Here is a 27,684-nt window from a genome sequence, read left to right on the forward strand (position 1 = left end):
GTACCTTAGGGTACCGCCCCAGTGACAGCATTGTACCTTTTTTTCTGAGAGTGTTTAGGAACAAGTTACGGGGTTTCTAATCAAAAAAAGTTATTGATTTGTCCCCTGTAGAGGACACCACGACTTAAATCATGTTTATCAGGGATTTTAGGGGACTCTACAAGTGAATAGGGAAAGAAATTACATATCAATATTCCTATAAATATTAGAATATTAAATATGATTATGAAAATGTTGCCAAATATTACTCCCACTTTTACACTTCTTTGTTGCTCCATGTGGCCAATCCCACTGTTTTTGTCATTTTGCGTAGTAAAAGATTGAATTTACTGAACCCGAGCTACAAAAGTAATTTTGCAGCTTTCTGGCATCGGCTGGAGAACAATACTAACATATTATCATCCACATTTACACATCGTCAGTCCAAACACGGCGAGGCAGTAAAAGGACATATACATACTGACACTGGCTGAAGGTTATTTTTAACCCATATCGGATCATTTCATTCTGATTTTGACAGTTTATGTGCCAAATGTTTTATGAATCTGCTTTGCTTTGGTCTGTTGTTTGCCTATAAATACTCATTTCACAGGCGAAGAGTCTAGCCATTCACAGCAAAGGTTATTTACACTAGTCAAAACGCCATCAATTAATCATAAAATGTCATAAGCTAAATTATGATGTTTTTGGTGCAAAAAAACTTGACTAACAAGTTGACCTTTACAAAATTATGCGGCAAGTGTATGGAATGACGACTTTAGGGAAATGATGAACGTGTGAGATTGCTTTCCTTTCACTCATGTGTGTTAAGCTTTAGGTCTGGATTATTTCAGACAGGTCAGTTCGCAGCGTTCACAGAGAAAAGCTCAGCTAATCTCTGCATTGTGCCATATCCGTTAAAAAAGGTCATCACGATAATGCACTTTACATGTGTGTACCCTCCAATTCAAAATCCAGTGAATAAAGAGACACAAAAAACCTTTGATTTTCCCATTTATTTCTGCTTTGTTTTGAAAACACTGTAGAAATGTAATCCTTCATTAGAATTAGATTCTGAAATTATATTATTGTCTTCATTAAATTAATAATTCACCTAAAATTACAGTTCTGTCATTTACTCACCCTCATGTTGTTCCAAACCCTTTTGACTGACTCTCTTCTGTTAAACAGAAAATAATACGTTTTGAAGAATGTCCGAGCTGCTCTTTTTCATAAAATGAAATTGGATGAGGACAAGGGTTGTCTACCTAAAAAGGTACAATAAAAATATCATAAACGTTTTCATTATGACTCATTTTGTTTTCCATATACAATATACGCTCAAAACAACACTTGAGTACGCACAAATGAGTTAAACAGATTTGAGCTAGAAAATATAAACGAATAATTTCGTACAGGTTTGGAATGACATGAGGGTGAGTAAATCATGTTTGATGAACTATCCCTTTAAGGATTATTTTCACATATAAAATCCATAGTGAGAGAGCGAAACCGTTCACATGGTACAGAAAGGACCGACGCCATCCTTCATATTTCACAGTGTGTAAGGGAGATCCTACTGCAAGTCTTTATAGCTAAACTAAAACCCGAACGGACGTGATCACCCATCTAACCGTCATCCGGTCCTGTCTGGGGTGTGGGGCGCTAGGCCTTCCCTTTCTCCACCTCCACCCCGGCCATCTGAGTCTCTTCCTGAAGGCCGACGGTTGTGCTCGGCTGAAAGCAGCTCAGTTGATGCTCTTTCCAGTCCTGCCAAAAGACAGATCCAAAAATAAAGTGTCTCTAGCCGGTGTGATACAGCGGTGAGGACTCAGGGTGGGCTTACCTTCCGCTGACAGAAGCCAGAGCAGTAATGGACTTTATGACAGCCGGCACACTCACTGGACGCCTCTCGCCCGCAGTTCACACACTGAAACAGAGCAAAACATACTAGTGTTACTATTAATACAACTGTCTCTCTGTCTGTCTGTCTGTCTATCTATCTATCTATCTATATGTCAGTCTGTCTGTCTATGTCAGTCTGTCTGTCTGTCTATATGTCTGTCTGTCTGTCTGTCTGTCTATATGTCAGTCTGTCTGTCTATATGTCAGTCTGTCTGTCTGTCTATATGTCTGTCTGTCTGTCTGTCTGTCTGTCTATCTATCTATCTATCTATATGTCAGTCTGTCTGTCTATATGTCAGTCTGTCTGTCTGTCTATATGTCTGTCTGTCTGTCTGTCTGTCTGTCTGTCTGTCTATCTATCTATCTATATGTCTGTCTGTCTGTCTGTCTGTCTGTCTATCTATCTATATGTCAGTCTGTCTGTCTGTCTGTCTGTCTATCTATCTATATGTCTGTCTGTCTGGTCTGTCTGTCTATATGTCAGTCTGTCTGTCTATCTATCTGTCTATCTGTCTGTCTGTCTATCTGCCTGTCTGTCTATCTATCTATCTATCTATCTGTCTGTCTATCTGTCTGTCTGTCTGTCTGTCTGTCTGTCTTTCAGTCTCTCTGTCTTTCTGTCTCTCTGTCTGTCTGTCTATCTGTTTATCTGTCTGTCTGTCTGTCTGTCTGTCTGTCTATCTATCTATCTGTCTGTCTGTCTGTCTGTCTGTCTGTCTGTCTATCTATCTATCAGTCTCTCTGTCTGTCTGTCTGTCTGTCTGTCTGTCTGTCTATCTGTCAGTCTCTCTGTCTGTCTCTCTGTCTGTCTGTCTGTCTCTCTGTCTGTCTATCTGTCAGTCTCTCTGTCTGTCTGTCTGTTTAATTATCAGTCAGTCTCTCTGTCTGTCAGTCTGTTTATATGTCAGTCTGTCTGTCTCTCTGTCTGTCTGTCAGGCAATAATGCGTCCTGTTTGCTACTTCAAATGTAAAAAGCATGCTTAATTCAGTTTTAATTGTTCTAAATATTTCATTCCCTTGAACACAAAACGAAAATAGCGCAAAAAATGACACTTGTGATAACTTATAAAAATGAATGTCGTCAAAAACATTACGCATATCAAAACATTAGGAATATTGAAGCACAGCTCTCCATCCAAGTGAATGAAGTAAGAGCCTGGAAATGATTCTGCTAAATATCCTCTTTAGTTTTCCATGGCAAAAAACATTTTTGAACAATATGAGTTTTGGAACGATACAAGCACGAGTAAATAAAGCCAGCCTCACCACAGACTGGCATTTTAAACAGTTCTTCATTCTCTGGAATCTATTGGCCTTTTCCAGCGGAGCGGTTGTGTGTTTTCAGCCCTCCTGCTTTTCAGCTGCAGATTCTGATAGTCTTGCTTCACTCTCTCTCTCGATCACATCTGAACCAAACACAGCAGGCGACCGTGTGTGATGGTCCTGAGTGTTCTCCAATACACCCTTCTGCAGAGCATGACCTGAGCCGCATGATAAAACTCAAAGCTTTGGTCAGTCTAATCTGATGAGCCACATTCAATACCGTGGCAAAATATCCAAAAAGTAAGTAACCCTAAACCTTAGCCCACGTAACCCTACCCCTACTGTCTGAGTGAGAACACACCGGGACTCAGCATTTGGTGGCGCGGTGAATACGATCACGACTGCCAGACCGTAAATACTTATGATCGATCTGTCAGCATGTATTTGCACGCTCACAGAAATTGAACTTCAGAATGCGGAAAAAAACTCCAGCTCTCCGGTCATTATAGTTTTATACAGGGTTATTATTTTTGACTATTATTGAGAGAGAGAGAGAGAGAGAGAGAGAGAGAGAGAGAGAGAGAGAGAGAGAGAGAGAGAGAGAGAGAGAGAGACTGACCTTAATGATAATTTCAGTGATTTTCCCCTCAGGTTCGTCACTGATCGATAATTGACTCTGATAGGACTGAGAGAGACAAACACAAAAATATGTCAGTTCTTCAGAAGATTTAATAAGATAAGCTTTCTTCAAACTTTATCTAAATTAGACAGCCATACATTTATTTTTCAGGATCATACTTTTGTGGCCCATTTTGCTACTGCATATGTATTTACTCAGATAACAACGAACGTTATCAGAACGTTCTTGCAAGGTCTATGTGTCCATCTATCCATGTCTGTCCGTCCGTCCGTCCGTCCATCTATCATCTATCTATGTGTCCATCTATCCATCTATCTATGTGTCCATCCATCCATGTCTGTCCGTCCGTCCATCCTTGGCCAATTTTATGTTAGTTACAATAAATCTCTTTTAACTCTAGGGACGATGTTTTGAGTTTGTCTTTTATTTTATGACCTCATGAACACTGCTCTGAGAGCTGTTTTGTGGTTCTAACCTCTTTTCTGATGCTGGTGTTTTTCTCTGGGCTGATGCCGACATGCACTCCGCTCTGACTGGCTTGTTTGGCCTGTGCAATGAGGACTTTGAGCTGCTGGACGTTGCTGAGCAGTGTATTGGCCATCTCCTCCAGGTAAAGCCACGTGCGCTGCTCCCCCGTCTCTAGCCCATTCATCAGCATCCCTGTTGGAGGGGGTTTAGACTGCACCACGGCCTGCTGAGGGACCACCGCCAGCGCAGGAAGGGTGGTCAACACTGAGGAGAAACACACATTTGAGATGAAGCTGATGCTAGAAGCCTAACCTACGTCTCCTGAGTGTTTAAGAGCAATTAAAGTGTTCCTTTGGGATGGCTGGTTTTGTAGATATGAGCAGCGTTCTGACAGGTACGACCTTGATGAGTCCATTTAGAGGCCGTCCTCATCTGTTCTCCCTTTAACCCTGACCCACATTTCATTTTATAAGCTTGTTGTTCTAAAAAAGGGTTTGGAAATGTGGGCCGGACAGACAGGAGAGGACATGCTCTGTGTCAAAGGCCTTGTATTAAGGTATTAAGATGCGTTTGGTCGATCGGATCACAAATTTTAAGGGAGACCTGTTTACACCTGGTGTTTTAATCCATCTCTCTTTTATCCACTTTCAATCACTTCTTTCGTGTTTTCTGAGGGGAGGGTCTATGGGCGGGTAAATAAAAGTGTTTTCTTTCAGATCTTTTGACCTTTGAATGAAATAAGCCCTCGTGACCAGAGATGATGGAAAAACACACAAAACTATGACTTTATTCAGCATTGTCTTCTCTTCGGTGTTCCTCAAATAAAGATTCAAACGGTCATGAATCATGATTCGCTGAAAATCACATGACATAGCTGAATATACACAATGGACTCCTCTCATGAGGACTGAATGGATCATTTGAACGTGTTCCTCCCGAAATTCGTTTATCTCAAACATGTCCCATAATTCAACAGCATCCTGAACTTTAACACCTGAGATAAATGCATATCTTCTAACTGCTCGGTAACAGTTTATAATGGGGTTTCATTTAACTAACAATGAACAAACATTTGTTACTGTATTTATTATTCATCGTTAATACTTAATGTTACCTAAAGTAGTTAACTAGTGAAACCTTATTATAAAGTGTTATTGTCAACGTTACAAAAAATACTGATTCATACTCATGGACTCAAACAGTGTGAAGAAGTTATGACAAAGAATATAAATTATGCTTTTTATTTTTGGCCTTTTTTGTCACTTTTATGAAAAGGGACAATGAGATAATGATTAAAGAGGGTGAAACTGAATCGTGAAATGCCACAAAGCCCAACTTTTCCCATATTTTATCCATACATACCTATGATTTTACCAGTCATTTGTGATAAGGATTATGGTTTAAGAAAAACACTTTCTAACCAGGGTTATTATAGTTAATTAAAATAAAACCATGATTTTTTTTTTCTTCCTTGAAATAGCATAAACGTCAACTGAAACTTAAAAAAAACCCCAGTCATTTAGTAAAAGAAAAAGAAAAATTCAATACAAAATATAGATAGAAAAAAAAGACAAATAATGCAGTTTCAACTAAAAATAAATACTTCACATTTTTTGGTTTAAAATGTCCAAAATAAAAAAATACATATGAAAAAGGTGGAATATAATCATATATAGTTTGACCTGCAAGCTGGATTGGATCTTACGGTTGTCACATGAGCACAATGTTTCTGAGGTTGTTTAGTATCCACTAGGACACTGCCTCTATATGTGGGAATATGTATATAACATCATCTTCCTGTGGAAGAAACACATTTTTCTGTAATATTACGGTCTTGGGCTGCTGTGGACACACTTATTTTAAGGTTATTTTCTTGAATCTGTCTGAGCGAGTCGAGGTCGGGATGCTTTAAAAGAAAGGTGCTGAAGCATTTCAAGTCTATTCCGGCACACAGAAGCTGACAGAGATAAAAAGAAGGAGAGAACGATCATTTCCTGAGACACAGAGCACAGCGGTCCATCAGTGACACAGAGCCGCTTTGAATCGGAGGTCACGCTCCCCGGAGCGAAACATCTACATTGGGCGATTGCCCTCGACTTCAGAAATAAACCCTCAGACAGAATTCAAACCATGATCCTTTCACTTGAAAAGAGAAAACGAGAAAGATGTTGACAGATGGATATAAAGCGATATACCGAAACTATGGCTGTTGATACTGTAGATGACATTAATTGTAAAAATGTTTTGTAGTAAACTCTTTTCCTTTCAAAATGGTTTACATTTACATTTAATTACATTTACATATTACTTTCTTAAACCCCCCAAATTTCCATAATTTAAAGTAATAATTACAGTGATTTTCAGTATGCAAGGTGCACTGCCAGCTTTTTATAGGCTAATCGAATTTAAAAAAATCAAGGAAACAAATAAAAAGGTATATAAATATGTAAAGGGAAACCCGTTAAAATGCGTTAAATTGGCAGCCTTTGTTGCGATGCGTATTCATTATTTCGGGGGCGGGGCAATGAATGGAGGGGTGTGTTTGGGTTGGCGAACCTTTAAAAAAACAATAAAAAAACTTTAGCATGTTAAGTTGCTAATGTGATAACATCATTAAGTGAATTTAAGAGCAATAACCATTTAATTCATCTCAAATGTAACTTTGGAAGTGATTAATTCAGCAGATAACAATTTAACAAAACATTTTGATGAAACAATACACAAATCTTGGTACAGATGGTACTGTTCAAGCATGACCCATATCTGGACAGACCCAGATGTCCTACAAATGTCCCATTTAACAGAAGTCACCCCAACTGGACAGGTCACAAAAACACATAACTCATTATCTGAGATTCACACTGGGGTCAAAACGGCCTCCATCGCGCACAAAGAGGCCTAAAAATAACAGCCCTTTTGTTTCCAGCTAAAAAAGGAACAGAAAGAGGCCAACGCTGGGCGTCAGAGGGGGACAGAGTCTCAAACTCGATCACAGACCGCCGACGGACCAGTCACCGACCCTCTGATGCACATTACACACACACACACAAAAGAAAAGCAAGAACTCTGGCAGAGCTTCAGTCTGATTGGCTGTCTTTAATCAGCCAGTATACAAGTGAGGTCCAATTATCACAGAACTAAAGACGCTTATTTGGTATATTTATTTTATTACAAACCGTGCCAATTCATTTTCTGCATCTGACTAAAAGAAAATATGCAATTTATTATATTTTGTTTTGAAAAAGGGGGAAAAATATGTTAAATCAGTTGCAAAAAATACTATTGAATTATGTTAAATATGTAATAATTTAATTATTAATAATTGAATTACTTAAATTGTATTTGTTGTATTAAAATTAAAAAATTATACAGAAACTAATTACTTAATTATGTTAAATATATGTAATTATTATATATTAATAATATCAGTCGGTCTCAGACTTAGAGGACTCTGGATTTTGTTTTAAGACCGCTCAAAACCACGACTGCATCGTCGGATTTATTTATTAACATCATTAATGCGATTGGATGTAAAACGTCCTGCTTCAGATGCAATCCCTAATTTATTTCTAATGTGATTTATTTTTTGTGTCGCTTCAGAAAATGAGGGATTGTGTCAAAAATGTCACTAAAATTTGATACAAATGCTCACAATATTCAAGATATTGTTGCATAAGTTCTTGCATGAGATCTGGATTTATAACATGTGATATAATTAAGGAATATCACAAGAGCAAGAGAGCTGTTTTCACAAATTTGAGCATGACTGCAAACATGATATTGCTATTATATTAACATTTAGTAATAATAATTAAAAAAACATTACCCTCAACATTATTTCTGAATTTGTCATTTACTAATTCAGATGCATCTCTGTATCACCTCTGCAGTGGAAAGATGAATTTTGTAAATTATTTCATTTGATTGGTAACAGCTCTAGTGTCTTATAAGTAATTTCTCAGGTGGTAATGAACTGAAGGATTGCTGGTCTCGGTCTGTCTCCTCAGTGCCATCATAAGACACTACTGGTAACTCCTAACCACTTAAAGGCTCACCCAACAATGAAAATGATCTTATTAATTACTTACCCTAGTTTCGTTTGACACCCATAAGACCTCCATTCATCTTCGTAACACAAATTAAGATATTTTTGTTGAAATCTGATGGATCAGACAGGCCTTCATTAACAGCAATGTCATTTCCTCTCTCAGGACCCATGAATCAGCGTATTGATTGATGATTCGGATCGCCAATGTCACGTGATTTCAGCAGTTTGACACGCGATCTGAATCACAAATCAATAAGCTGATTCATAACCGTTCTAAACATTGTTTTGAATTCGGTCCATCACTAGTATATAAGTAGTAATTAATTTTTTTTACACACAAAAACTATTCTTCTCGCTTCATAAAATTATTGAAAAATCACTGTAGTGAGATGGGCTTTGTAACGTCTTTAGTGCCTTTATGGGTCTTGAGAGAGAAAGTGACATTGGTGTCAATAAAGGCCTTTCTGACCCATCAGATTTCAACACAAATATCTTCATTTGTGTTACGAAGATGTCTTACGGGTGTCGAACGACATTAGGGTAATTCATGAGAGATTTTTCATTTTTGGGTGAACTAACCCTTTTAGAGACCTCTGGAAGCTTTCTTAAATAACTGGGAGAGTAAGAGTGAATCTTAGCTTTAAGAAATTTGATAACTTGCTTTTATATTTAAGTTTGAAAGTAGGAGTACATTTCATGAATTCTCAGCACTTATGAAAGACTAAAATGGCACTTTAAGAAGCTTGATAAATACGGGCCCAGATTGCTATACTTCTGAGACTTCCGGTGGCGCTGCTGCGTATGGGCCTTTCACACACTGATTGTGAGGTTTGTTTTAAGTTTGTAAAGTGTTTCTTTTTAGTTAAAAAAACAACAACAACATTGTACTGATTGTGGGCACTATGATGACCTGGACGACGAAAGTTGCTGCTCTTGTTCTCTTTGGGCTGATTATAATTGGACACACGACGCTGAAGTGCGCGAACGATTGAACGATTTGCTGCTGCTTATCGATATAACACGAGATGCACGGTTGTCTCTTCGCTTAACCGGGATTACCTTAACGTTAGACTTCACCGTCGCAGTGGAAGAGCGGTTATTTTGTCGGAAGCGTTCACGAAAAAGGGAGGAATACGACAACGCGTCAGAAGGAGCGGCAGAAGGCCTCCGCTTCCTTCGGGTGTTATGGGAAATGTGAGGAACTTCGCGTTTAATGCCAAGGTGTGCTACGACGAGTACCGTGAAGCTGACTTTGTGGTGCGTATGGCTACATCAAGACATCCCTGACTCCTTATTTGAAATGGATGGATTTTCCCTCGTTCGCTCGGATAGGACGGAGATGGCTGTGAAGTGCAGAGGAGGAGGACGAGGAGGTATTGCTGTTTATATCAAGAATGGCTGGTGTTCTCAATATACGGTGCGGGAGAAGTTTTGCAACCCTGGTTTGGAAATACTCTGTCTGTCATTAAGACCTGTGTACTTCCCCAGAGAATTTGGGAACATTATTTTGTGGCATGACCATGCATGTTTCCTGACGGAAATGTTGCGAAGTCGGCGGCGGCGAAAATTGCTGATTGTGTTCAGATTCAGAACCAGTTACAAAAAACACCATGCGGCCCTGTTTTTATTATGGATTATTTTAAAGGCGTGGTTCCTAGGCTTGGTTGTGTTTATGGGGCGCAGTATAACATGTCTTAATACTACTTTTTTTTCTTCTTTTGTTTAAACACCGTATTTTTCTTCTATTTGACCTTTATTCCACAACGCCGTCTCCACTGTCCTTTGAACGGCTCGTTTGCTTCCTGCTTCTATGAAGCCCATCCCTCCAAAAAAACGCAATGGTCTTAGATTGTTTAGATGGCCAAAAGTAGTTACCTGTATTTTTCTTGGTTGAAGTGCAAAGCACAGGTTGTCCGGAAACGTCACGCCCCTTACGGGCATTCACACGGGGCGTATGCGTTAACGCTTGACAGAGGGCGTGGCTGAAGCTTAGTGCTGACGCGATCGTCATAGTGACAACAGCCAATCACATTAACTTACATACCGCTTGGACCACAACACAACACAAAAAAGCGCCTTTTTATGACAGCTAGTCTTTGAGACGAAATGGATGCCAATTTGTTTGTTCGTGCGAATGCGATTGCTCATGTAGTTGTTGTCAGTGCACTGCACAGGTGCTCGAAGCTGTTGGGTACATTCAATCCTGAAAAGGCACCGACAGCGGGGAGAAAATCACGTACTGGTCCGGGAGCTGCGTCTGGATGGTTCACTGTTTGAGCAGTAATGAACGCCATTGGCTAGCGTCTGCTGTAGGCTATTTGCATACGGCGATCTGATTGGATGACGCCTACGCTGGCGCTTGAAAAGTTGAGAAATCTTCAAATTCTATTCAGTTCGGCAACGGATGATGTCACCCATTCAAAGTAAATGGGAAGCGTTAACGCTTATGCCCCGTGTGAATGCGGCATTACCATTACGGGCAGAAGTCACATCTTCGGTGACTATCAAGGGTTTATGATATCACCAACCCAGGAAGAAGCTCGTTGTAGTCCAAACCGGCCATTTTTGTTGGCAATAAACTGCCATAACTTTATAAGACAATATCTCCGTTTGCATTGAACTTTCAGTGCTGCAACTTTGCAGATACTGTTTATGCTCAAGCAGCAACATTACACACTAACTAAAGTAAAAAAAGTGAAATCGCATGCAACCACTCCTTTAATCAGTGTAAGCTAGAATTAATGCTTCCTGGCTATGATCAATATGTGAAAGATTCTGGATAAATGTTATGGTAATGTAGGTTGACCAAAGTCCTGGGGTCTCATTTATAAAACTTTGCGTAGATTTCATCCTAAAAGTGTACGTACGTATGCACTAAAATAATTCTGATTTATAAAACCACGTGTATGCCAGAACCAGCGCAAAAATCCCTTTATAAATCACAGCCAACTGCAGATTGTTCGTATGTCCTTCTCAACCCTATCTCCTCCCCGAAATCACCATATATGGAGTAGGGCTGGACAATAATTCAATATCAATATATATCGCAATATAATTTTTTTCAATAACGGTGATATGATTTTTAAACACATTTCCGATATTTCGATATATATTACAGCATTCCTCACTGACTGACGTTCAGGGCGCAGCCGTCAGAAAGAGCAGAACATGATTGGCTACTTGCGCGATGACGTACACCACAGAAACGCAGTCAGTGCTCAGCAGTAGTAGGCTGATAGATCCAATGCGGCAAGTTTTAGCTAGTGATGGGAAGTTCGGTTCTTTTCCGCGAACCGGTTCTTTCGGACAGTTCGTTTCAGTGATCCGGTTCAAAAAACCGGATCACCGGTTCTTTTACGTCTTTACGTAATGACGTCATTTCTATCATCCCGGCGGATGAAAATACATTCAAACACATCCATATAAAGTATTTGTAATCAAAACTTAGTATAGTAATAATTATAATTGACATCATCATCATCTTGGAAACATTTTTTCATTTATGTTTTGCAACAGCACTAAATACACTTCACCAAATCGAACTGAATCGATTGTTACAACATCTACTTCAAGATATTAGTTTTATTTCTAGTTTGATAGACTGTCACAGTCACTGTCGTACAAACACTGATGTTTTACACGGATTAAATAAACATACATTGACATAATAGGCCTACTTACACAAATCCTCAGTGTTCACCCGTGCTCATGTATTATCAGCATCAGCTGTCCCAGTCCGAGAGAAACAGTTCGGTTACGACGCTATCACGCATGCTCAGTATCTCAGCTCACCGGTTCTCAGAATCGAACATGTCCGAAAGATCGAACGTGTCCGATAGAAACGGTTCTCGATTCTGTACCGGTGATCCGTTGCAACCGGTCGATCTGACTCGAGAACCGCTGTATCAGTGTGTGTGTGTGTGTGTGTGTGTGTGTGTGTGTGTGTGTGTGTGTGTGTGTGTGTGTGTGTGTGTGTGTGTGTGTGTGTGTGTGTGTGTGTGTGTGTGTGTGTGTGTGTGTGTGTGTGTGTGTGCTGAGCACAGGGTGCTGAGCTGCGAACTGCTGCAAGCTGAATATCAAACCTACTGTTTTGATTACATGTATTTTAAAATCTTTATCGACTTAGAAATTAAATAAGATAAAAGCTGTTCCTGAAAATATCATACATTATTGATAAAACAAATAAATGTTTAATTTGACCGTTTTACAATCTATTGTTTCCAAAACTTTAAAATAATACAGTGACAGCTTTGTTATAATGTTTCCAAACGTGATTAGTTTTAAATACACTTAAACTGCATTTCGTTCCTCTGAACAAATAACACGCATGCGCAGCTCATCGGCTCATCGGTTCTCCGTATCGAACGTGTCCGACAGAAACGGTTTTGATTCTGTACTGCTGATCCGAGGATCCGACAACCGAACCGGTACGTTCGGTTACACGCGCATGCTCAGTATCAGCTGCTCGTGAGTTCATCAGATCTCTCAGCAAAACATGCCTCACTTCAGCTAACGATTGGAGTTACAGCATCTACTTCAAGATATTCGTTTTATTTCTAGTTTGAGAGACTGTCACTGATGGCAGAAAGTTAATATCTACAGTATTTGTGGGATCAGCCCTGATTTGAGACGCGAACCGTTTAGAACGATTCAGTTCGATTTGGTGAACTGGTTCGACCGGTTCACTATAAAGATCCGGTTAAAAAGAACGATTCGTTCGCGAACCGGACATCACTAGTTTTAGCTACAAAAAGAGTTTCCCTGACCGCAACACAAATGTGACTGAACGAACTTCCACAAGTAAGGAGAAAGACTAACGTTAATTCAGTGGGGTGGAAGTGGTTCGGCGTGTCCCCCGCACTTTTACTGGGTCTCACCGGTCCTAGTCGACCCGCTCCAAGCAGGATTCCAAACGGCGTTACCTGGAGCGAGGGGGGCAATTTAACAGGGACGCTAAAGACCGCTTTCTCTACCTCGGTTGATTGCGCGCTTCTTGAGGTCACGGGAAAGTGTATACATCGAAACCAACGTGAATACATCAAGATTTAATTTCAGAGACAAAAAATAATCTATGCATGACCTGTCATTTTATTCGTATCTAAATATGAGGAGGACGCTCTCACAGAAAGTCCAAAAGCGGATTCGTAGAACTAACGTTACTGTCGCGCTGGAGCTGCAGCTGAAGGACAACGTTACATATACATACAAATCGTTATGAGCTGAAAGGTGACGATCGACAGTCAGACGATTGCGACAATATATGAAAGCAATGAAGGAGCATCATGAGCAACAAAACTGTTTTCAACACTGATAATAATCATAAATGTTTGTTGAGCATCAAATCCTAATATTTAGAATGATGAGTGACACTGAAGACTGGAGAAATTATGATAAATTCAGCTTTGATCACAGAAATAAATCACACTTTACTATATATTCACGTAGTGAACAGATGATGTAGATCAGAATAATATTTCACTGTATTACGTTGTTTACTGCATTTTTAATTAAATAAATGCAGCATTACATATATGCTATAGTTTTGCATAAATGGAAAATAAAGCGCTATGAATTGTTCTTCACTGAAATTTAAAACTTAAAAGAAAATGCTCAATAAACTGCGTCTGCGGCATAGGAGCGCTGTACGCTGTGAAGCAGATCCACCATCTGAAGCAGATCCATCCGCTAGAATATTCTGAGTCAGGCTGAATCCTGGCTGAAGCACTTTTGTTTAATCTATATTAAGAATAATATAATCAGCCTATGTTATAGTTTAAACTTAAAGATAGTAATATTAATAAAGTGAGAGTCTTATGTTTATTTGATGTTGATTTCACATTTCTTGTTCATATAAAGGCTAAATACAAATAAAAGGTGAACATTAATTTATTTGTACTGGTTTTATTTCTAAAATATTATATAGTTTTATAGGAGGACTATTCATAGACTTGGCCAATAATTTTTCAGAAGTTTGTAGGTACAGACATCCTTTGTGGCAGTTCTTAGTAGTTTTTTCTAAAGCTTTTATATAGTTCATATCGATATCGGAATTATATCGTATCGACCGAAATTAAGAAAAATATCATGATATGAATTTTGGCCATATCGTCCAGCCCTAATATGGAGCTTACAACGCCTAGTTTTACTATGCATGACCTCATCTGCATATCATTTGCATGCATATTCCCATCCACACCATGTTTAACACTGTCAAAGGTAAAAGACATTGAAAAATATTAGATACTTCAACTTCAACGGATGTTGATACGGATTATAAATGCCACTTGTGCCTTACACTTTACATTGCTGAAAATCATTCAATATCCTTTTTATGTTGTAGAATAAATATATAAAAATATCCATAAATCAAAATTGTATAAAATACTTCTCAGGTATTTTTTTTTAAATAAAGTTTTATTTTTAATTAAAAATATTTAGTTAATTTTGAACACTTCAAATCAAATACAATTCATGCAGTTTTGCTGATAATGTCCCTGAATGAAAACTCATTCTCTCCTGATTCTGCCATTGGCGTAATACTCCAACAGTGCCAGCAGTGCCATCATGAAGCATACCAGGGTCACCGGAGGATTTTTATGTTTCTAACAAATAGACTGATCGTTAACACATTAACAAAATCACAGAATTAATTTGTAGGTGAAAATTTAAGATGAAAATGTTATAGTGAACACATGCTTCTTCGTGTTTTGTAATGAACACCGTAATAGTTAGGACCGATGAGCGATTGTGCTTCATGACTGTATTTGCAGACTTATGATATATGCAGCTACATTAAGGTAAATATTTCATTTTTACACTGTGCTGTGCAGTTCTCAAATAAAAGGGTATTTCATGCTATTCTGTATCACATGTAGTCGCGCCATCTCCTCCTGCGCTCCCGTTGTGGACAATGTGACTGTAAGGGAGTGTTGATTATTATTATTATTATATATTTTTAAAATATATTTTGAATTCCATTTGGATTTTACTAGATGTGTAGCCTAACACAATCGGCACAAATAACACTGTTGGATTTCATTTTCATGATAATGTGGGTATAACGTATGAAATGGAGTGAAAATTAAATGTCATTAATTCTTATAATCGTTCTTCTCACATTTTTCTACAGTTCTAACTTCAGTTCACGACTTCACCATCTGTGTCGCCAATTCCCTTTGTCTCCAGAATGTGCGTACGCATGGCTCAAAGTTTGCGCACATTCTCCCGTCAAGTTTGTTTTTTATAGATCGCAACCTTTGCGTGGGAACTGGCGTACGTACGTTTCCAGCCCTGTTTTGTGTGAACGCACGCTTTATAAATGAGACCCCAGGTCACATATACATTTTCATAGACATTGGGGACATTCATGAGGCCAATGACACATTGACTAAGTATATTAAGTTTTGTGCAGATAAAGTTTTGGGAAAGAAGTGTGTAACCGTTTTTCCAAATAACAAGCCAGGCTTTTACTTAAAGGTGGGGTAAGTGATATCTGGTTACCGTTGTTGTTATTTCAAATCACCAAAACAAACACGCCCCTACCCCCAAAAGGGTCTCGCCCCTATTTTGATAACGCCGCCCCACACATACGTAACCCAGAGGCATCAACGGCTATGGCAGAATCTCTGTGTATCTAATCCAGGTCGAATATTCAATGAAAAAGTTCAACTTGATAGTACACGAGCTGACAGTCCAACTAACGAACATATTACAATTATGACAAGATTAGAGTTATAGCGATCACAAAACACAAACCGTTCTCATGAACAACTCTATAGTACATGAGCTGACAGTCCGGCTAACGAACATATTACAATTATGACTGGATAAGGGTTATATAGATCATGAAAAGAGTAAGCAAACATATATTAGGAGTATAGTATCTTACTTGTCGGAGACATTGTGTGAGGTGATCTTGAAGCACACAGTGAGGAGGATTTAGATGCTCCATACGGTGTGGAAATGAACGGGTCTTTATCATCGCTGAAGTGAGACGCAATACAATCGCAAATGGACAAACAAGCGAACATGACACACGAGCATAGTCAAGCAGCATATATTGGGCTAGTTCTCGGCTAATGTCTGTCATGTGTGACTCGTGTTTTGAGTAATGAAGTGCACAGAGCGAGAGCGAGCGCTCTTCTCACAATCAATAGTAGACACGCCCTTACTTGCTGATTGGCTACAATTTGTTATTCCACTCGGCCCGTGTCCTTTTTCCAAAACAGTTTTGAAATAACACTTATCCCACCTTTAAGAAATTAAAGGATGAATTAACCGAAAGAAGCAAGCTTTTAAGGAGAAAGTCTGGGTTGGTCTGAGAGTGGTATAAAAAGAACTCCCTGGCATGCTGAGAGTCGCTAGGAAACGACACAAGGAGACTTTGGAGCAGAGTTTTAATTCTGTACCATCAAAAAAATGGGACAATTAAAGTAATGCCAAATATGAATACTGGACGTAATCATCTCCATTTTAGAAAAAAATCTGTGATTGTTCCGAAAATAAAGAAATCGAGTCCAATAGAAAATAATGATTATCATATGATATCATGCCATGAAGTGCTTTGAACGATATATGGTGTCCGATGATACAGCTTTGCTTAGCCTCTTATATGATATTACTGAGCTCTCTGTGTAGTGTGTATCATTCAGAGGTAGAACATTTTGTGACGTGGTGTGACACTCATCTTGTTATAAATGTTGAAAAAACAGAGGAAATTATTTTTGCTCTAGAGGTCAGTGGGGAACAGATCATTCACCAATATCTATTCATCATACGTACCTATTAAACATGTCTGTTCCTACTGATATCTGGGTGTTTATGGATAACTTAATTAACTGGGGTTTTCATGTGGATACTAGTGTATGCTGTCGTGTGCAACAAAGGTTACATTTTCACATAGATTAAGATTGTATGGGGTAGAACAGAATGTAATGTATCTCTTTTACCAGGCTGTAATTATGGATACACCGTATGGTTTGGTAACATGACAGTTCAGTTCAATGCTAAATTTGCTTGTCTGGTCAAGAGGGCTAATGAAATTATGGGAAAAAGGGAATACCAATTCTTGAAATATTCATATGAGCAGTCGGTCATCAGGATAGCTACCAAGATTGTATCTGATTCTTCAGATAATTTAAAATCAGAATACGAGTTGCTGCCTTCTGGCAGATGATACAGGATGTCTTTTTTTTTTTTTTTTACGAAATCTTTTTCCCCCAACGTCAATTAGACTTTTAAATAAGTAGAAGTAATGTGACTTTTATTTTTTTTATATATGTGTATGTGTGTATTATGTCTTTGATCAATGTATATGATGGTGCCAGAGTCCAAGACAAATTTCCCCGTTGGGACAATAAAGCTCATTTTCATTGAATTGTCTTGGTCTCAACACACACTGGTCTCGGATTAGGTGGTCTTGACCATATACTGAGCACAGAACCTGTACTGCATACGTACATAGTGGTATGCAAGTATGTTAGCCTGACGTGGTCATACTCAATTCTAGTCAGAATATGAGTCTGAAACTGCTCCATTGGGCTGTGATTATGGGGCGTATTTCAACCCAACCAGGAAAGACCTCAATTGGATGTGACCCTTTGATGACGTGCATGATTACGTTACTGTTGATCATCTGTCCGTCATCGTCTAAAGCCCGCCCTGATGATTTCATTGGTCTGAACAGTTTCTGTTCGGGGATAATTACTCCTCTATGGATCGAGTCCAGACCGAACAGCCCGACCTTAAAATGTTGTGGACGGGGCTAAGTTCGGCTGGCATCCAGGCTACAAGTATGTAGTTTTGAACACAAATTTTGGTTATATATAACACACTTTGGCTGTAGTATTTGTGTCTACACCACCCACCGGTTGTGTTGGTGAAGACGTCAGCGGCCGCAGGGCTGTCGGAGATGATGGCCGCCGTCTCTCCTGTCGCCGTTCGGTCAAAGGTCAGTGTGCCTGAAGTGGTGATCTGCCCAGACGGAGTCACTGTAACTGAGAGCAGGCAGACAGTCGTGAGCCACTTCCAGTGTCTCCTGGGAGAATTACTCACTTTCCTGATCTTCAGGAGAGACGTCAGACGGTTCCGTATCAGTCATATCTGCCAATATTCTATCTTTGGATACTGGAATTGATTATAAGAAACCAAGTGATAATTAAAAAATAGATTTTTAGCAATTCTATGCAACTATATGTCACAACTTAGGCTCCATTTATGTACCTTAACAGATACAAAAATATGCGATTAATAATATTTGTAAAAAAAAGGATTTTATATTTTTGTATTAAACATTTTTATAATACAATTTTTTTATTATAATTTAATTTTTTAATTATAAATATTGTTTTTAAAGTCATTATTTTCAAGCTTGTGAAGCTGCTGTTAGCCTACAATTATATTCAGAATAGCCCATGCTAAGTCAATATTTAAAATACATTTTATTTAGTCATTTTAGTTTCATTTAGCCATAAAGTCAATTCATCCCCTCCACTCAATCCCAACCTGATTACAGGAGATGCAATTTAGATGTTGATACCAGGTGTAGGTGGTAATCTGTCATGCCTGAAACGCTGATCAGTTCACCCGAGAAGGACGTTAAAGGGTAAGTTCACCCAAAAATGAAAATTCTGTCATTAATAACTTACCCTAATGTCGATCGACACCCGTAAGACCTCGTTCATCTTCAGACACAAATGAAGATATTAGTGTTGAAATCCGATGGCTCAGAAAGGCCTTCATTGACACCAATGTCATTTCCTCTCTCAAGACCCATAAAGGCACTAAAGACGTCGTTACAAAGCCCATCTCACTACAGTGATCTACAATCATTTCATGAAGACACGAGAATAGTTTTTGTGTGCAAAAAAACCTAAATAACGACTTATAGAGTGATGGGCCGATTTCAAAATAAAGTTTTGAACGGTTATAAATCAGTGTATTGATTCATGTTTTGGATCGCCAATGCCACGTGATTTCGGCAGTTTGACACGCGATCTGAATCATGAATTGATATGCTGATTCATAACCGTTACAATTTTTTTTTTGAAATTTGGCCCATCACTCTATAAGTCGTTATTTCGGGGGGGGTTTTGCGCACAAAAACTATTCTCGTCTCTTCATATAATGATTGTTGAGCCACTGTAGTGAGATGGGCTTTGTAACGACGTCTTTAGTGCCTTTATGGGTCTTGAGAGAGGAAATGACATTGTGTCAATGAAGGCCTTTCTGAGCCATCGGATTTCAACACTAATATCTTCATTCGTGTTTCGAAGATGAACGGAGGTCTTACGGGTGTCGAACGACACTAGGGTAAGTAATTGATGATAGTATTTTCATTTTTGGGTGAACTAACCCTTTAATATTGGGTGTAAGTGTAGAGGAACAGGGGAACGAGGCTCTTACATGTTGCTCCTGGAGCCAGGGTGATGTTCTTTGGAGACTGAAGTTCCTTCTTCTCAGGAGAGACCGATCGCTCATTGTCCTTCTTCCTTCTTTTATAAGGGACGAACAGTCTGACGGGGCCCGTCTGTAGGGCACCAGAACACAGAATTAGTCTCTAGAGCGACATGACATCACGACGGAGACTTCAGAGGTTACAAATTACCATAGTGATGTTTTCCCCTCCGAAAGGCCCGTCTTTGGCACACTGGAGAAAAACAGGCAAATGAAGGAGAGATTTGAGTTATATAGGATAAAAGAAATGAGCTGCACTTTTGAATTTAAGATTGTCTTGCTCAAAAAAGAAAGAGCAGCCTTTTTTGCATAGATTTACATGCAATATTGTAATTTAGTTGACAGAATTTGTGTGTGTGTGTGTGTGTGTGTGTGTGTGTGTGTGTGTGTGTGTATATATATATATATATATATATATATATATATATATATATAAACACACACACACACACACACACACATATATATATATATATATATATATATATATATATATATATATATATATATATATACTCTTAGCATTAATAATAACATTATTGGATGTTATAATAATAGTATTTTTTTTCCATTTCATAATATATTTATTTATATTTGTTTTCTTTGCAATCATCATTTTATTTCAGTTGTCATTTTGTTAATTTTTTTTTAATAAAGATCATTAGTCTCAGTGTACCCAGGTCAGCAGTGTGAAAGTGATGAATGATTAATGAGATTGAGTCACCATGTCACTCACTGTAGACAGATCATCACAGCAGGCCGCACACGTACAGGACGCTGCATGAGGGTTCAGGATACGCTCCTGTCAAAACACACAAAAAAACACACACACACACACACACACACACACACACACACACACACACACACACACACACACTCCAGTCAGGCACTTCTGTGAGTCACTGGGGTATTTTTTTGAAAGTGTACATACTGTGAGCTGTATGTGTAGTGATTGTGTGTGTGTGTGAGCCTGTTTATGTGGTTTATGAGGACACAAATTTGTATAACTACATGGGCATTACACTGGTATTACTCTATAAATGTGGTTTATGAGGACATATCAAATGTCCTCATAATTAAAACGGCCTTAAAAACATACTAAATGATGTTCTTTTGAGAAAGTAAAAATGCAGAATGTTTCCTGTGATGGGTAGGTTTAGGGGCAGGGGCAGTGTAAGGGGATAGAAAATACGGTTTGTACAGTATAAAAACCATTACGCCTATGGAGAGTCCCTGTAAACCACATAGACCAACGTGTGTGTGTGTGTGTGTGTGTGTGTGTGTGTGTGTGTGTGTGTGTGTGTGTGTGTGTGTGTGTGTGTGTGTGTGTGTGTGTGTGTGTGTGTGTGTGTGTGTGTGTGTGTGTGTGTGTGTGTGTGTGTGTGTGTGTGTGTTTGTATGTCTCCAATGGCCGGTCTGACCTGAATGAGGCACTGTAGAGGTCGGCCAGCGTAGCGGATGCTTCTCTTCCAGTCTTTGCTGCTCGCTCGCCCCGACATACTCTCAAACTCCGTTGGGGTGAACCAGTTATTGTTGTGTTTGATACAGCGCCCTTTGCCCCCTGCCGTCAAAGGTTAAAGATCAGTCATGTTAAAACACTTTGGCTGCATTCCAGTTCTTATATTATGCATCCTAAATAGTTAATAGTGTGTATTAAATCATGGTTCATATAAAATAGATTTTAGAGTAGCGGATTCCTAAAGTTGGGATCCGTGCATGAACTATAAAACTAAGATTTAGCTTTTGCTATTGTCAATACTATCCCGACAGCCACAGATGATCCTCTGAATTTCAAAGGGTGCCATGACTGAAAAAAGGTTGGGAAACAAACACTGATTTAGTGAACGGCTGTGGCTCGACGGCAGGAAAAACAATCACGATTTTTAAACCTTTTTCATCATTAACGTTAATCAAAGCTATTATTGTAAATGTATGCTGTCAAGAAGGAGGAAAGAGGGGCAGTGTCTCTTCAAAACAACTGAGACAATACATAATATCACAAAAATAAAATAACGTCTGAAAAAATGGTCTGCCATTGTCTGCGATATTTGTTTACTGTAATATTTACCAGTAAAGAGCAGGTTATAGCTACTTAATTAATTGAATTCATAAAAACAACTTTTTGCTTTTTAATATTCAAATACACTAGTCTATATCACCAGATGCATTGGTCTGGCAAGAAGTGCAAGCCACTTCAGAGACACAGATAGTTGCGTGTTCTGAGTTAACACAATCGAGCATAAAAATAAGAAACATATCACAGGAAAATACTAAAACGGGAAGACAGCGGGAAAAGAGCTAAAATACGTGAGAAACCCGGAAAAAAAGGGAGGGTTGACAGCTTTGAGTCAATGACAGCTAGCGGTGGTTGGAACCTTTTCTTAAAGAATGCACCTGAAATGTATGCAATAAACATGTTTTTGACAAATATTTCAATTTGTTTGTGGAGTATATAGCCTGCAATTAGCCTATGCGCCCGAAGGCACGGCTTGAAGACCCAGTCAGTGACGTCACATATGCTAATTTGTTTAAAATCATACCTACGTAATCACCATCACCAAAAATTTACTTTTTTTTTTTTTTTTTAAATGTGAAGAAAAAAAATAAAAACCAAAAAGTCCGAACCAAAAACCAAAATATTTTTAAGGATGGTCTAAGATGTTTTTTTTTAGAAAAGCTGCATCCGAAATCGCACACTTCCCTACTATATATTAGGCGAAAAACAAAACATGACAAAAGAAGCATGTCTGAATTCATAATACTTATAAGAAATACTACTTCTGGCAAGATTCTGAAGTGTGTATACGTGGACACTTTACTGTCCAAAGGAGAGATTTGTACTCGAGACTCGGACTTGGTCTTGAGACTATATTTTAATGGTCTCGGTCTCGTCATGGACTCGTGTGCATTTGGACTCGGAATTGACTAGTACTTGAACATATTAGGACTCAGACTTATTTCCGAGTCCACTCAAGTCCCAGTCAAAATACTCATGATTATTACTTTATGTTAATATTTCTTTAAATTGATGTTTGCCCCTTCCAATGATGTGTGGTTTTCTTTAAGGTGCACTATCCAACTTTCCGTCCACTAGAGGGCGCCTATTCTAAACAAAGGCGTAGTTTGATGACGCCAAGTGTGAGCGCAGTATCTTGGGAGATGTGGTCTTCACCTCACAGCCGGTGGAAAATAGGACTCGGGCAGAAATCATGTTGATGAATGCGGTTATTAACGTTACTGTAGTGTAAAGCAAAGCAGGACCGAGTGTTGTGGAGCTGAGCACGACCGCTGGAGCGATTGTTATACAAACACACGCTTCGCGAGCAGCGGGACTTTTATTATGACGGGAAAGGACACAGTCGCCGGGCGTGCGCACTTCTGCTTTTTCCGGTCATGATTATAAGGTAATACAGCTCTGTTTATCATATTAGATACATTTAGGTGTGTTTAAAATGATGTTATGACGTTACTCTGTGCGTTCGCTCGGCGCTGCGGTGACATGTTCACACTGCTAAGAGTAAAGCGCTTCTGCAGAATAAAACCGAGGGTAACGCAGATATGACGCGGTTGACAGGCGACTCTCTCAAACGCTATGCTGAAACGTCCCGGCTCCTTGGTTAAAATAGCAATTTTCTCACAATTTACAAATAGTTGGAAACATCTGGGATATTGTAGGTACTCAACTGAACAAAATATATAACACCGGCCTAGTGGTTTTTGGATATTTTACTGCAAAAATACTACATAGTGCACCTTTAAGCGCAACTGCACATGACTAACGTTTGTGCAAAGGTAGCAGGACTCCGGTCAGGAAAGTATGTCATGTGGAGAACCTCTAGCTTTCAACTATGTGTGAAAATGTGATGTTATCCTGAATCAACATGCTGATTCACAACGGGTCGAAGCTTTGTTTTGAAATCACTATATAAGTCGTTATTTAGGTTTTTTGGGGCACAAAACTATTCTCGTCTCTTCATATAATGATTGTAGAGCCGCTGTAGTGAGATGGGCTTTGTAACGACGTCTTTAGTGCCTTTATGGGTCTTGAGAGAGGAAATGACATTGGTGTCAATGAAGGCCTTTCTGAGCCATCGGATTTCAACACTAATATCTTCATTTGTGTTCTGAAGATGAACGGAGGTCTTACGGGTGTCGAACGACATTAATGAGAGAATTTTAATTCCTGGGTGAACTAACCCTTTAAGTCTCAAGTGAGCTATATCAGTAGAGTAACTTAGAGAATGGTGAATGAGGGTATATGGCAGATTTCAGCAGTCGCCTGACGCCCTCCTGTGGCCGCTGCCTGCGTACCTGATCCCAGTCTGTTTTTGTACAGAATCCCACTCGTGTTCCTGCAGCGCACAGGAAGCTCGTTGTCGTAAACCGACGGATCCCAGTTGTATTTAGAGCCATCTTTATCATGTCCAGATGTCAGAGGGGTGCTCGGGGTCTGGGGACCTGACAGGGAAAACAGAAACACTTAAAGAAATGCTGCAGCTTAAGATTTACAGTTTAGTCCCTAAAACTCAAACGCACCGGGTGTCATTGGTGTCGCGGTGCCCTTCAGGCCTGTGGCGTCCACGATGCTCCCATCCGTGTGCACCACGATCAGCGTGGCCTTCTGGGTACTCAGACTGTCTCCAATCTGAAGCGTGGTTCTGCCTGTCTGCATGAATCAGTTGAGAAATATTACATTTGATCCAAAACACATGACGTACTATGGTATTACCTTGCTTGTTTTTGTTGGACATGTAAAATGGTTTTATCATGGTATATGAATACCACGGTTCAATAAAGGTTTAATAAAAATACATTTAACTGGAAGAGAACTACAAAAATACAGCAAAAAGCATAATTTTGATATGCCTACATTTTCAGATAAATAAAACATTACAATAAGGTTATCAATATTACTGAATACTTTTTGTTGTTGGCAGAAATGATCAAAATCAAACATTTTTGGACATCTTAGGTGATATTATGATGGTATATGAATATACTAATCATACAGTATTTTTTTCCTAAATTGAAGATGTTCAACAGAGGTAAAAAAGAAAAGAAAAGAAAAAATAAAACACATAAAATGAACAAATAAAAAATTGTATTATAGCAAAAAGAGAACTACAAAAATATAGTAACATGCATACGACTACATTTTCAGATGAATAAAACATTATCAACATTATTGAACAACTTATGTATTGACACTCATTATGAAAGTCCTTTAGAAATGATCAAAATTTAGTATTACATATAAATATAATAATCCCACGGTACTATGGTTTTGGTTCATATAAAGAGGTTCAATAATAGTGGAATAACAAAAAAATAAAACAGCCTAAATGAAAAGCAGCTATAAGAGAACTGCGTAATATATTTTCAGATGAATAAACACATTACAATAACATTATCCACATTTACAATAAATAAGTATTTAATAAAGTGTTTGGCGATTACTATTAAAACGAACAAAAAGGGTTTTATAATGTATAGTAAGTGACGGTTAAAAAACGAGATATGCTTGATTTTAGAACTTATAGCTTTGGTTATGTACTAGTATATGAAACAGATGATTTGCAAGACATTAAAGACTATTTTAACACAATTTAAATGACAAAAATCAAAACGAGATTTTGTAAGAATTGTAATCAGGTTGAATGTACAGATTACTCATTAAAAGTTCTTTCAGCCAATCACAGGGGGGCAGGATTTGTCATGACAACGGCATGCACATGTGTATTACGTGTTCAATCTAACAGTGGTTCGAAACAGTGCCATCGCCATCTACTAGCCTGGCAGAAGTATACAGCGCTTTCAGTCGTTTTCAATGATCTGTGTGAACTGGGATCATTTTGATAGCGTTGACTTCTGTACACTAAACGCTTCAGTTTTGGGGGCATCGGTGTCATCACATAAGCGTACTCTGAAATGCGAAAGAGTGTGTCTTACGAGCATGTGTTCTGGCAGGGAGGCTGCTGTGGTGACTGTGGATGTGAACACGGTTTCATCTGAACTCTGAACGTCCCCAACAGTGACGGCTGTGACCTCTGCAAATAAAACACAAGCTCTTTCAAACTTTATACGATGACAATACTGAACCACATACACTACACAAAAGGTCACAATTATGATTTCAAATATTATGCTTATGCTCACCAAGGCTGCATTTATTTTATCCAAAATACAGTAAAAACTGAAATAATATTACAATTTAAGTGTTTTCTATCTGAATATATGTTCAAATGTGGTATTCCTGTGATCAAAGCTGAATTTACTCTGTAACGTGATCCTTTAGAAATCATTCTGATATGATTGTTTGATGCTGAATTAATATTAGTACTTATTTAAAAAAAACCTATTATGATGGTCCTTATTATGGTTTAATATTTTTGTCTTTAAGTATTAAACTTTTCAATTAATGTAACACTGGGGTAATGATGCTAAAAAAAAATTCTGCTCTGATCACAGGAATTAATTATAATTTACCAAATATTCAAATAGAAAAGTTATTTGTGTGTGTGTGTGTGTGTGTGTGTATACACACGAATAACTTAACAGTAAAAACTGTAATATAATATATATATATATATATATATATTACAGTTTTTACTGTATTTTTAATCAAATTCTTCTGATAACTTCTGATAAAAACAAGCATTCAAAAATATTTTTCTGTATTAATAAATCAGTAAATTATATTAAGTAGCTTGTATTAAGATTATCAGTAACATAACACATATTTATAAAGGGGGAAAAATTTGAATAATGGAAATACAACATTTGCACACACACACACACACACACACACACACACACACATACACATATATATATATATATATATATATATATATATATATATATATATATACATACATATTTAAGTATATAATTACTTTATAGTTTAATTAGTCACAATATAATAACCTTGATGCTCTTAAAAAAATCATTTTATTTTCTTGCATATTCATACACTGAAGGTGTTTAAAAATATACCATGTTACTTTTAGCAGTTGCATTCTGAATATTGATAAGTGTTTGATTTTTAATGTATAATGACAATGTTTACTCAACCATTTATTGTTATTAATAATAATAACAACGTTGTTTAAACAAACCTTATCCTATACATAAGAGAATAAAGGTAAGTTAATGTATGATGGGTCAAAGAAAATGCGTATGATGTGCAGGAAAATTTACTGTAATCAATAATCAACACTTCGTTATAAACACAACATCAGCTGATGCGCATGCGCACACTGACCCGCAAACGCTGCTTCGGCATCGTCCGGGTTCGGTGGTGATTCGGCGATGTCGATGTTTCCCGCTTCACCCATCACAGTCATCGTGGCGACTTCGGCCTCCGATTCAGTATCCGAGCCCACAGGCTCTCCGGCAGACATGCTCCCGGACGCGTCGCCCAGCTCGAGCGCTTTCGTCGCCGGTTCAGTCGCGTCCATTTCAAAACAGCGGCGCACGAAAGCAGCCGAAATTATCCGAAGTATTGTCGAGAGGTACACGTCCCTCACGATTTGTAAATGCGCAGGTATCCAAAAAGCGTGTAGTCAGCTTACACGAATAGATTATGGATTCATTAAAACGATTTTTTTCTTCGGCTGTAAAAGAAAAGAAAATGGTTGCAGGATAATGGCCTCCGAGTGCCTTTACTGGGGACGGGGATCAACACAGGAAGGAGAGCAAGCGGAAATTACCGAATCAAAACGGAAATTAACGAAAGAACACGACATAGCACGAAACTACTCTTGACAACAACGTGATTTGCAGTGACACAAATGTAGTTCTTAAAGTTTTGTGGATTTAAAAATAATTTGAAATTCTTTAAAATCCCTACATCTGAGAGAAAAAAATTATTCATAATTACTTGCAATACTATACTGTTTGGATTCATTGTTTGTGTTATTTC

At 38.4% G+C, this 27,684-nt stretch overlaps 1 protein-coding gene across 2 annotated transcripts; it reads right to left on the reverse strand.

The window, feature by feature from the left end:
• Positions 1–986: 986 nt before the first annotated feature.
• On the reverse strand, positions 987–27,501 carry deaf1 (DEAF1 transcription factor). Of its 2 annotated transcripts, none has more exons than XM_067436832.1 (13): positions 27,025–27,501; positions 25,710–25,807; positions 24,297–24,426; positions 24,072–24,218; positions 21,182–21,321; positions 20,482–20,559; positions 19,909–19,950; positions 19,707–19,830; positions 18,170–18,298; positions 4,263–4,519; positions 3,767–3,832; positions 1,826–1,909; positions 987–1,749 (listed from the first exon to the last, which is right to left on the reverse strand). In XM_067436832.1, exons 1-13 carry the CDS (start codon positions 27,218–27,220, stop codon positions 1,645–1,647), a joined length of 1,596 nt encoding a protein of 531 aa, XP_067292933.1. In that variant the 5' UTR covers positions 27,221–27,501; the 3' UTR covers positions 987–1,644. The 2 variants fall into 2 exon arrangements, with proteins under 2 accessions (XP_067292933.1, XP_067292934.1); XM_067436833.1 differs by having other exon boundaries at positions 20,494–20,559; positions 27,025–27,500.
• Positions 27,502–27,684: the final 183 nt, after the last annotated feature.

Source organism: Pseudorasbora parva, chromosome 25 (genome assembly GCF_024679245.1).
Source record: "Pseudorasbora parva isolate DD20220531a chromosome 25, ASM2467924v1, whole genome shotgun sequence".
In the NCBI taxonomy this organism is placed as follows: Eukaryota; Metazoa; Chordata; class Actinopteri; order Cypriniformes; family Gobionidae; genus Pseudorasbora; species Pseudorasbora parva.